The following is an 11,703-nucleotide window of genomic DNA, read 5'->3' as shown; positions in this document are numbered from 1 at the left end:
TAGGGAGGGATTTCATCATACATTTGCTAGGCGTCTTCTACATCAGCGCCATACACATTAGCTAGATTCACAGGAACGCAGATGATTTCGAGAATTGTGTGGCATCAATGATCATGAGTTTCATTACTTCATACGCTAGGTAAAGACAAGACATCTACTCGTAGACATCATCCTCCTCGCCAACACCCTCTCGATCCTCGAACTTCATGTACTGCACGTCGGGGTCTTCCGCTGCGGAACCCATGACTTTCGTCCAGGTATCCTTGACCGGGTCTAGTGCTCCGTCGCTGAAGGCGAGATCTAGCGGCAGACTGGGGACGACGAGGGAGGCATCGGATGAAACAGACGCAGCCGCGCGGGCTTGCTCATATGCGACCTTGTAGATAGCTTGAGGGCAGTTCTCACCGTCACTAAGGGCTGAGAGTAGCGCGTCCAGGGCCTTTTGCAAGGCTTCCGTGGATGTTGCTGACTTTGGTGTGACGAAGTAGATGACGCCTGCGATGACTCGTTAGCCAGATGTTGACACATGGTTTTGCAGAGTCAAAGTAGATAAAGAGGTGTACGATCAGGGTCACAGAAAGTTTTCGTCGAAGCATAAGCTCAGGCAATGTAGATAAGTTTTGACAAATCATCATGTACAACAAATTGGAAGAAAGACGGTGTGAACTTACTCTGACCAGATGGACACTCTCCCGTCTCGCTCGAGTGAGCAAAGACGTAGATGGGATAAGGTGACGCGACGTCCTTTACGGACTCCGCAGGCATCGCGATGACGGCTACAGCAGGCGTCGGCGCGCCTTCAACGGCGGCTTGGAACAGCGATGAGAGAGGCGAGTCGATGACGGCTGTCAATCTGCTTACGCGCTCCGCATGTGACGGCACATCCTCAGCACCGCGGACCAGCGCACGGGTTTTCACCGTGACATCGCTGGTCAGATCAACCTCAAACGTTGCGCCGTCTTCCTGGGCTTCCAGTGGGCGGGTGGCTTTCATACCAGTGCCCAACATGTACACCGCGCCGCCGACAGCGCACGCGCGGCAGCCGACCTGTGCAATCTCTGACAAGCCGCCCCATTTCGGGTACACTGCCGCGAAGCCCGGTCCAAATGCCCCCATAGATGAGAGATGGCGGTGGATGGCTGCCAAGCCGGCGCGCGTGGATATCGTGCCGTCGAGGGAAAGCGTGAGTGTGACGATGTACGTCTGCAACGCCGCATCGAGCTTGAAATCCGTCGCAAGGAACTCCGCCAGAGGCTTGTCGGCGTGGGGAGTCCAGGTCGGGCGGTTATCCTCCGAGTCGTAGTCAAAGACGAACTTCAGGAACTTCATCAGCGACCGCTTCGCCCTGGCCGGAATCGCGGTCGTGGAGAAGACGGCTTCGCGGGTGGAGGGGATCGGCACGATCGCTGCGGCGCCGCCATCATCGGCAGACGGGGTGTAGATGAAGAAGGATCCCACCGCGAGGAACTCAATCTGCCGGTACGCGCGGGAATCGACGAGCTGGGTGACGAGCGCCGAGCGCGTGTGTACGATCTGCGGCGCAAGAGCTAGAGAGTAGGCTCGCGGAGAGGAGACGCCCTGCTCCGCCTTTGTAATCGTGGCGGAGGAGAAAACGCCAGAGCTGGACGCGTTGGCGGCAGCCCAGTCTTCCATCTCCTGGAGGGAGAAGGCGGCTTCGGGACCGCCATAGTACTCGTTGGGATCGAGGTGCAGGATTTGTTTTCCTGAGCGGGAGAGGGCTCTTTACGGCCGGAGAGGGCTGCGTCAGTCAGATCGAGGCTTTTGGAAGCAACAACGACGACATTTTCGCGGGCGTGGAAAAAGAGAATGCTGAGGAAGAAAGAGAAGCTTACAAGGCTAGCAGCGACTGCTGCAGGCCAGTACCGTGGATGATGACATCCCACGTGTTCTCGGCCAGCGATTCCATGTCGAACTGGAGGGTAACCGAGTCGAGGAGGGAAGAGAGAGAAAGCAGGAGAAAAGTTTGCGAAGAGAGGTGAGGTTGGAAAAAGAGGAAGCTTTGACGATGGGGGCCCTTAGTGGGGAAACGGAGGCTCTGGGTGCGGTGTTACGTAAGGCACTGTCTGCTCGCACGGTAGAGCCGCCCACTCTAAAAATTTCTAGCGCGTCGCTGGGCTTTGCGGATTTTCTTCTCTTCTTCAACCATCCGCCCGGTAAACCAGCCGCGAGTCACCAACAGTAGATTCGCAGCGTATGAGGGCCTTTCATTAGGCTTCCTCGGCGCCGGGCGGTAGAGAGATATCTTCCCTAGTATCTACTGCCTTGGAATAACGTCTGAAAAGGTGGCTCGAATTGTGGAATACATATTTTCACCGTAGACGTGAGCTGTGATTGACTGTCCTGCCTTGTGGACAAGATCTTGAGCGAATTTCATTTGCCTAGCTGATGCGTCTGCCTGGTGCTAGTTGACTGCCGTTTGCTCTGATGGATATTGCCCTGCCGGAATATCCTGCATCAAACGGCTATTCCTATTCCTTATGCCAAGCCTGACTGTTTCCCCCTACGTCCTCAGCCCGTCTGGACGATGCGAAAGACAAGTCCCCCCAAAGAACTCCTTCCCAGGGTATGCTCATATCTCATAAAGTCGTGTTGCGAAGTAGAAAAGGAAATCAGGCGGAGCTGGAGCCCGAGTCGTCACCGGCCTTCATGGCGACGTGGTTGACAACCGTGCAGCCATTGCTGAGCTTGCCCTTCTCCTCGCTACAGCAGGACATCACCCACATCAAGTTGACGTTGTCCTTGATGTCGTCGCTGGCCTTACTGGCATGGTGAAAGCCGATCTTATCCTCTGTCTCTACCTCTATAAGCCATTCGCCTGTTGCAGATTATTGTTAGCATAACTATAAGCTCAAGGTGATTAGCAGACGTACCAGGATGATGAGATCCGCATCTCTTGTCCTCGTCGTTCTCGTCGTAGACCTTGCGGCACTGCTTGCAGACGCGGAGGGCACGCTCAGGCTGCGAAAGGACGTCGCCGAGCATGTGGTGGACCGAAATGCCGGAGTCGTGCGAAGCCTCCGACGAGGCGCGGACGGTGTTACGCGTAGCGCGGCGCGAACTGAAGACCTTGGGGATGTGAAGATGGTCCGCGAGCTTGGTGACTAGCTCACGGGTCTTTGCATCCGCATCGACAACCGTCTGGAGGATCTGAAGGAGATTATCCTTGTCGCCGGCAACGAGGCGCTTAGAGATATCGATGTCGGACATGATCGTCGAATTGCGGGTGTTTGAGTGGTTTGGTTTCGTTGAAGAATGGCAGAACCCTTCGATTCTGCGAAAGATGTTTTGGTTTTGTTTCTTCCAGGAGCTAGGAAGAAATCTTTTGGAAAGAAGTAAACAAGACGTGTTAAGGCGGGTGCATGTAGCTATGCAGCTTCCTTCTCATGACAGCCGCATCGGGTGGGTGCGGCTGGTGATGGGGATTGTCGACTCATCAAAGCTCATGACAGGAAACATGCGCGCGTTTGCCTGTGATGAAGCAAAAAAAAACAAGAAAGAGGGGATACATAGTACAATGGAGGGGAGACAAACATTGCTTTCCCCAGAACTTTTGATTTTGTTTCCTTTACCGGGTATCATTATCTTCATGGCATGGCGTTCCTGACCTCCTCCCATCTCTGCTCCGCAACACCGACAAACTCCCGAATCAGCTGCGGCTGCAGCGCCGTGCCGCCGTGCTTTGATATCGCCAGAATCTTGGTCTCCTCCCCGCTGCGATCAACTACCGCCGTAACCTCCTCGTCACAGAGTCCCTCCTCCAATGTGTCCGGGTCCACCAGAGTCCAGAACTTGCCGTCTGCCGGCTTGTCAGTCGTCTCCTTGCCAGTGAAGACACCCGCCGTGCAAGCAACGGGGAAGCCATTGATGGCAAGGGGCTTGGGATTGTCGCGGGAGCAGATGACTAGCTCACGGTCTGGGTCCCAGCGAGCGATCGGAATGGTCGTGTCGCGCAAGGCAGCGAGGACGGAGGCCCAGGCAGCGTCGAACGGGTTGCCGTCGAGGGAGATGAGGAAGATGTCGATGTAAAGAACCCAATACGCAATAACCACCTTCTCGCCCTCCTCCTTGTCTCCGCCATCCTCCTCCATCTTGTCCTCGTCATCGTCTTCGGCAGCGTTCTCGGAGGGGCGGGTGTACCATATCCTCAGATCCTCGGCGTCGAGAAGCTTGGAGGAGTGCAAGAGGGAGTAGACTCGGGTGCTGAGGGTCTGGGCGAGGGTGGTTGGAGGGACACCGGGGAGGAACTGAGGCGCGCAGCCGGTGGCGAGCTCGATATTCGGGACGAGCAAGTCGTAGTCCTTCAGCTCTGCAGCGCCGTCCGTCTCGGTTGTGGTAAGAGCATTGTGACGACGGAAGTTGGGAATGTCGGAGGAGAGAATGGTCTCGGCGCGGACACCACAGATGACGGTTGTGTCGCCAGTACGAACAACGGCACTGCCATTGGCGTGGGTGAGGGAAGAGGTGTTGATATTTGGGATTCGGGCCTCATCGGGACGGCGGCCGTTGCTGCGGGTTGAATTGGCAGGCGCGGGCGGTTGGAGGTTTGCGAGGAGGAACGGGTGAGGGGAGAGCTTTGCGAACGTATCGCGGGGAAGGCCTTTTGAAGTGGCCATTTTCACGGGTGATCTGGTCGAGGCGGCGACGAGGAGGATCCGCAAATTAGGGACTCCAGGATCGAGAGATGCTGCTGTTCGAGGTGGGATGGAGGAAGGCAAGAGCTGGAAATTTTAGGTGGAGTCGGAGGGTCGGCATGCGTGCCCCCGGTATGGTGGGGCAGCGCCCGGGCGGCACCAACGCAGTATGGAAGGTAGGAAAGCACTTCACTTCATCTGTCCATGCCACTCCCGCTTTTCATCCTTTCCGCCCTTGGGACTCGGTGTGTTTTGGTCTGGTAATGAATCCTATCAGATTAGACAGATTAAGATCAGATACCATGCGCTGACTCTCTTGATTCGTCCGCAGGCCATCCGAGTTTCCTCGGTTGAGTATCTGGTGCTGAATTTGAAATGTTGAGCTTCTCTCATAGCACCTATTGGCCACCCTTGGGTCTCTCGAAGATAACACTAAATGTCGTATACTTGAGGCAAAATCTTTCCTGTACGATAGTTTTCAATGGTGAAATGTTGTTGCCTTCTTTGTTTCAATTTTTTGTCGTCGTTTTTACATGTACTATCGTCATCTCCGCATCGTTCTCGATTTCAGACTAGCCTCAAGAATTCATTTAATGCGTAAGTAGCACTCCAGGGGCCAGCAAAGTCGGCAATCTCCTTTCAGAGTGCAACAGTAAGGTAAGTGGGTATTGCCGCATACGGGCTGCAGCAGCTAGTGTTACTGTAGTGTCTGCGTGGTCCTTTTGGTTACGCAGCTTAATTGGGTGTGCTCGTAGCCTGGCCACCGTGAAACTCCATAATGGCCGACGCGTGCTTAACCCGTCTACCATCTCCCTAAAACACCAGCTTGGCCTTGACGCTTCAGTTCCTCAACCTGTCCGCGGATCATGTCAGGCAAAATGTCTTTCAAGAAGTTCTTACGCAAGTTAGGATGGTGTAGGCCTAACAACAATTCAACGTCCCAAAGTCCGGCTGACGTCGATCCATGCCCACCGCAACCCAATGGTCCAGCCATTGAATCGGCGAGCGGGAGGGTTGAACCCAGCGCCCAAATTGAGTCGCCTGTGACGATATCTCTTGCTTACGAGCCGCCACAGTCGCGTCTGCAAGAGGCCGAAACACAGGAGACAATGCCTACCCGCAGAGGCAGAGAACCGCCCATACAGGAGCTCTGGAACTTAGCGTACGAGAAGTTGCGAAATGAAGATGAAGAGCTCGTCCAGGATTTCGAAAACAGCATGACGGGCGACTTGAATGCTGCCCTCGGTATGACTGTGGGCTCCCAAATTGATAGGAAAGACTGGATGGGCACGGTCTTGAAGTGCAAGATGGAGCAAGTGAACCGGGATTCATGGAAACTGAAGTTCGGAAGCGCAGAGCTACCAGTACAGGAAGTGGTGAAACCGATCCTAGGAGTTGTGGGCTGGGCCAACGACTTCATTTCCAAGGCTGTGAGCGCAAATCCTACTGCCTCAATCGCGTGGGGCGGCGTAAGTTTGCTGCTTCCGGTAGGTCTGCTCATTTGAAACAAATATGTCGGATTGAAATGGCTAACTTTTCATATAGCTCTTCTTGAATCCTTCTGAACAGGCCGCTTCTCTGGCAAAAGGACTAGAGTACATTTCATCCTTGATTGTCCAGAGTTACCTGTGGGAGAACCTTTATGAGCGTCACTACAAGTCTGGGGCGGGCAAGTCGTCTGAGATTTCAAGTACCATATACAGAAACGCATTGGAAATGCTATATCAGCATGTCCTCAGGTTCCAGATCACGAGTTATCGCTATTACTCCCGCCACTACGCCTACCGTCTAGGGCTAGACTCGGTCAAGTGGAACGAGTGGGATAGTCTTTTTGAAAAAGTCAAAGAGCAGGAGAGAGTCTTTGCCGATGTTCTCAAGGCTTGTCGAGACGATAGATACCTCGAGGAATGTTTGGCAGCAGAGCAGAGACACAAGCAGGTCATGGACTGTTGGCAGAGTATCGGCACCGATGTCTCGGGACTTTTGAAAGCAGTTCATGACGCTCGAAAGGAGGATAAACGCAAGAATGTGCTTGACTGGCTGTGGGCAGCCAATATTTCGGTGCAGTATACCGCTGCTCGCAGCAAACACAGTGAGGGAACCTGTGAATGGCTGGTTCGGAGAAGCAAAGATTTCAGGATGTGGGAAAAAGAACCCAAATCCTTTTTGTGGCTGAATGGAAAAGGTATGATATAAACTAATCTTCTGATGCGTTTTATCCGCTAACGGCATATAGCTGGCTCTGGCAAGTCAATTCTGAGCTCGTCCGTCATCAAGCACTTGAAGGACGAGTACGAAGACGACCCACAGACCGCGCTTGCCTATCACTTCTTCAGTTTTGGGACTCTAGACCAACAAAAGGTGACCGCCATGCTCTCATCGCTTGTTAGGCAGCTGTGCGCGAGTCGTCCGGATACCCCACGGCCGATCAAACGCTTCGAGAATTATATGGCCAGAGGCGAGCGGCCAGACGTAACGACCCTCGAAAATGCTCTCATAGCTGCTGTTCATGGATTTTCCGCAGTATTCATTGTTGTGGACGCTCTCGATGAGTGCCCGACTCTTCAAGGCGAGCGACCGAAGCTTCTGGCTTGCCTCAGGCGCATCATTGCGACGATGCCGGATAATCTTCATATATTTTGCACAAGCAGAGCTGAGAGAGACATCTATGCAACGATAGACAAGGTCCTGTCTCTTCCAGCAAAAGTCGCCATCGACCTGACACAAAATCGGGTGGGCTTGAATCATGACCTACGTCAGTACACTGAGTCTGTTCTAGCTACTGAAACCTATGACTCGTGGCCTGAAGAATTGAAGATTGACGCAAAAGAGTTGCTATTGGAACAAGCAGATGGAATGTAAGTAAAGGAAGCGATGTGCAAGAGGCCAATATGCCGTGGCTTACAGTTACTTAGGTTCCAATACCTCGTTTGCCAATTCGAAGTTCTCCAACAATGCGTCCACTCTGAAGAGGAGATCCGTTCAGCCCTGAATAATCTTCCTAAAGGACTTGATGAGACATACGAAAGGCTACTACTAGGCGTTGGCCATGGTGTCCAGCCCCAGGTCCTGGGCTCGCTCAAATGGCTGGCGCTCGCGAATAGGGATCTCACCCTCGATGAACTGGCCGAAATATTTGTCTTCCACCCTAAGTGCGCCGCCGAGTTTACCAACTATCAGCGGCTTTTCAAGCCGGAAGACGTTTTGCAATACTTCCAAAGCCTTGTGACCATCCAAAAAGAATGGAGAGTGGAACCTCACATTCCCGGAAGAAAATCGATCATACACGTTCGATTGGCTCATTTCACAGTGAAGGACTACTTGATATCCAGCCGAATTAGATGCAGTGAGGCAAGTAGCTTCTATTTTACCGAATTAGATGCTCACTTGTACATCGCACATTGCTGCATGTATTACCACCTGCACAGAAGTGCTGGGGACACGGGAGACAGCCAAAAACTTCCTTTGAAAAGCTACGCCGCCTGCAACTGGGAGTGGCATTTGGACATGGTCCCACGCAAACGGTGGACGCCTGATGTTGTGCGTCTCGCTGAACTTGTCCTCTCTACACGCAGTAGGAGTCTCAATATTAGCGTGCGCCACGGGCGGCTGCGAACAAACGGGCGTGGCATCTGCCAAGTGCGACAGGATAATATGTGGCGGCGCCCATATTGCTACACTGCAGCGATTGGCTCTGTTGAGCTTACCAAACTGCTGCTTCGGAGAGATCCAGGACCAAACTCGTTCTTGGTTCAGGAAGATCTGGACTCGGCCCTCCTTGAGGCCGCGCGGGAAGGAAATGCCGATGTCGTCGAGTTTCTTCTGAACGAGGGCGCCGACGCCAACGCACAAATCGAACCACCAATCTTAGACCCATCAGGCGAGGCGCAATTCATAAACAATCTTACTTGTGACCTGCAGATGGACTCTTACACAGTAGGTGGCGCGCTACACGCGGCGGCGTTTAACGGCGACCTGAAGATCCTACAACTGCTTCTGGACAGCGGCGCGGATGTCAACACACGATATAACACCATAGGATCAGTTTTGGAGGCCGCCGCGTCCCAAGATAGTTCAGCGGTCTTGAAATTCCTGTTGAGTCGCCGGGTTGACGTACGCATTGCAGGTTGTCCTGTGTTACGTTTAATCCCGTCACATGTGACTTGGAAATACCACGCTTTTCTCGACCCTAAAGAAATTAAGGAAGCTTTGAAATGCCTCCAGCTTCTTTTAGACAATGGGGTTGATATCAACCAGAAGTGTATCATCCACGGAACCGCATTGATCCACGCCGCTTATAATTTTCGTTCTTTCAAATCGCCGGAAATTTTCGACTTCTTACTGCAAAATGGTGCTGATGTCAACTTGGGAAGCGAGTCTTTTGGCTACCCCCTTCAGGCGGCATGCCTAGTCAAGCCTAGAGCAAGCAGGAAGATGAAAGAAATTAAGGCTGCGGTTATGAGACTGCTAGACATGGGCGCCGACGTCAATGCTCAGGGTGGGAAGTACGGAAATGCCCTACAGGCTGCGTGCCATGCTGAGAACAGTGATATGATTCGTCTCTTGCTTGACAGAGGTGCCGAGATAAACAGGCAAGGGGGCTTCTTTGGAACAGCATTTCAAGCAGCCTGTGCAACTAATGCCTCCGCCATTGTGAATGTACTGCTGGATAACGGCGCCGATGTTGATTTTCAAGGAGGAGAGTATGGTAATGCTTTACAGGCTGCATGCTACGGCAACGGAGACACGCCAGATGACGTCCAAAGACAGACACAGCGATTAGAGATTGTACGCAAGCTACTTGAAAAGGGCGTCGACGTGAACGCCACTGGTGGTAAATTTCAGACCGCGCTGCAAGGCGCTGCCGCGTCGAAGTACGATGATGGAAACCTTGAAGAGTTCCTGCTAAGCAAGGGCGCCGATGTGAACGAGCAGGGAGGGGAATATGGCACAGCTCTTCAAAGCGCCTGTGTTACTAATAGCATCAGAAAGGTACGCGTGCTTCTCGACCATGGAGCCGCGGTGAACATCGAAGGGGGCAAATATGGAACCGCGCTCCAGGCGGCCTGCGCAAGGAACAACTCCAGGTATCGCTCCTCAGAACCCGAGACGGATAATGATAGCATCCCGGGCCTCCTGATTGGGCACGGCGCCGATGTCCATGCTCAAGGCGGTGCTTTCGGGAGCGCATGGCACGCTGCGGCTTCACGGAACGGGCCGAATAACGAAACATTGAAATTGCTGCTGGATAACGGCATCGATGTGAACGACAACAGAGGCCTGCAATGTGGCACTGCTCTGCAAGCAGCTTTCCAGCTAGACGCAAGTCCCTCTGCCATAATTTCCAGAGTCAACTTTCTCCTAGAGCATGGTGCCGATGTCAATCAGGGAGCGGGATCACATGGATTCCCGCTGCAATCGGCATGTATGTCGCCCGGTGGCGATGATGGCCTCGTTCGTCTCCTCGAAACCTGTACCGATATCGATGTCAACATGACCGGGGGCCTGCTTGGCACTGCTCTACAAGCGGCAGTACATGAAGGCAAGACACATGCCGTGCGGCTGTTGCTCAACAAGGGCGCCGACTGCAACATTCGTGGCGGCAAATGTGGAAGTGCGCTTAACGCAGCCATCGTCAGAGGATACTGGGATCTTGTCGATATACTTATGGATGCCGGGGCCGAGCCGGACTGCCATCAGCTTCTCAAACCTGATGAAGAATGGATCAAGCGGGTACGAGAAGAATACGGAAGCGGTGCTGTGGAACGTTACAAAACGTTCTGGGAGGAGAAGATGAAGTTGAAAGAGCGCAAGGCATGAAAAGCAAAGAATGATTAGGATTGTTTGTCGATGACTAGGGTGGCTTCTGTGGTCGGTTGGGCACACTGATGAGATATCTTAGCTGTTCAGAATTTTACGTAGCCAGTTCAAATTGAAATAACCCACTGGCCTACCAAAGCCCCGACTTGACACTGGGAGTCGCATAATGATCATGATAACGGCCCCTGATGCAGAACCAGTATCTGTAGGATGGCCACTGTTAGTGGCACACTAGTTCTAGGAATATTGATGTCCTGCACTAGGTCCCAGAATCGGCATCCTCCGGAAGAACCCCTTTGGTAACGGAGCTTTACCTTTCCAAGTAGTCATACTACAATGTGACAACAATTAGAATCCATCGAAGTCCTCTGCTGTATACCTAATAAGAAAGCTTCTTCTTGGCTCCCCGCCAAAGAAGAAAAAAGACCTCATCATCACACCTGCCTTCTGCTACAGGCTACAGCTTCATCCGAAATTCGCAAAACGGCAGTTGCTTCGTGAATCGTACTACAATCAGCACATCCTCGCCCCGCTAACGGGCCACATTGACCAGGACCACGAAAGAAAGAGTTTTGTAACATAAAAGCTTCTTCCTCGCACGGATGGCCAGCTAATACGCAGCTATATTCCACCATCACCATGAGCATCTCCGCGAACTTGAAACGAATCTTCGGCCCGGACATTGGAGATGATAACCGCCTCAACACTGCTCATCTCGCAATCGCCACCCGAGGATACCATATCCAGACAGAAATTCTTCACATACCGGAGCGATTCGGCATTTTCTCATCCGGCCCTCCCCGCCTTCAAGCTCATCAAGGTTTCCTGTTCGTAATTCAAATGGTACTTGTGGCTATTTGGGGCGTTCCTGCGGCGTTCGGTCTCCTATTGCTCAAGTACAAGGACCGGGAGTTGCCAATGTCTTCTTTTGTAAAGTATTTCGGATTTATGTTTCTGAGTATGATCGGGATATCATGGATTGGGGCATGTCTCAGTAAGAGAAGAGCACCGGATTATGACTGGCGAGAATGGAAGGTGCATCAGGAATGATGATTGTTTAGGCATTTAGGATCATGCTCCAGGAACTCTGCTTTGGCATTTGATTATTTTCTCATTCATCGTCTCGGTCCCCCTCCTGCCCCCCCACATCACTTTAGCCATTTTCTGCCAGGCCCTCCTCTTCGTCGTTCAGGGTATCCAGGTTTGTTCTGCGGTCCAACAGGAGGCACTG

The 11,703-nt window shown here is 52.8% G+C and overlaps 4 protein-coding genes across 4 annotated transcripts; 1 reads left to right on the top strand and 3 right to left on the bottom strand.

Moving 5' to 3' along the window:
- Positions 1-154: 154 nt before the first annotated feature.
- On the bottom strand, positions 155-1,927 carry MRS6 (Rab proteins geranylgeranyltransferase component A; the record flags this gene model as incomplete). Its single annotated transcript, XM_036643886.1, has 3 exons — positions 155-495; positions 672-1,741; positions 1,854-1,927. The coding sequence occupies 3 exons, from the start codon at positions 1,925-1,927 to the stop codon at positions 155-157; spliced, it is 1,485 nt and encodes a 494-aa protein (XP_036490630.1).
- A 703-nt stretch (positions 1,928-2,630) lies between these two features.
- CGCS363_v012036 (uncharacterized protein) lies at positions 2,631-3,228 on the bottom strand (the record flags this gene model as incomplete). Its single annotated transcript, XM_036643885.1, has 2 exons — positions 2,631-2,836; positions 2,892-3,228. 2 exons carry the CDS (start codon positions 3,226-3,228, stop codon positions 2,631-2,633), a joined length of 543 nt encoding a protein of 180 aa, XP_036490629.1.
- Positions 3,229-3,605: 377 nt separating this feature from the next.
- rrp43 (Exosome complex component rrp43) lies at positions 3,606-4,634 on the bottom strand (the record flags this gene model as incomplete). Its single annotated transcript, XM_036643884.1, has 1 exon — positions 3,606-4,634. The coding sequence occupies one exon, from the start codon at positions 4,632-4,634 to the stop codon at positions 3,606-3,608; it is 1,029 nt and encodes a 342-aa protein (XP_036490628.1).
- Positions 4,635-5,530: 896 nt separating this feature from the next.
- CGCS363_v012034 (putative ankyrin repeat protein) lies at positions 5,531-10,472 on the top strand (the record flags this gene model as incomplete). The annotated part of the gene is made up of 7 exons (XM_036643883.1): positions 5,531-5,567; positions 5,643-6,121; positions 6,198-6,837; positions 6,889-7,510; positions 7,568-7,877; positions 8,409-8,765; positions 8,910-10,472. 7 exons carry the CDS (start codon positions 5,531-5,533, stop codon positions 10,470-10,472), a joined length of 4,008 nt encoding a protein of 1,335 aa, XP_036490627.1.
- Between the last annotated feature and the right edge of the window lie 1,231 nt (positions 10,473-11,703).

Source organism: Colletotrichum siamense, assembly GCF_013390195.1.
Source record: "Colletotrichum siamense strain Cg363 chromosome Unknown KSG_Cg363_contig08, whole genome shotgun sequence".
In the NCBI taxonomy this organism is placed as follows: domain Eukaryota; kingdom Fungi; phylum Ascomycota; class Sordariomycetes; order Glomerellales; family Glomerellaceae; genus Colletotrichum; species Colletotrichum siamense.
The sequence above is the reverse complement of the archived record's forward strand: the minus strand, read 5'-3'. Positions and strand labels throughout refer to the sequence as shown.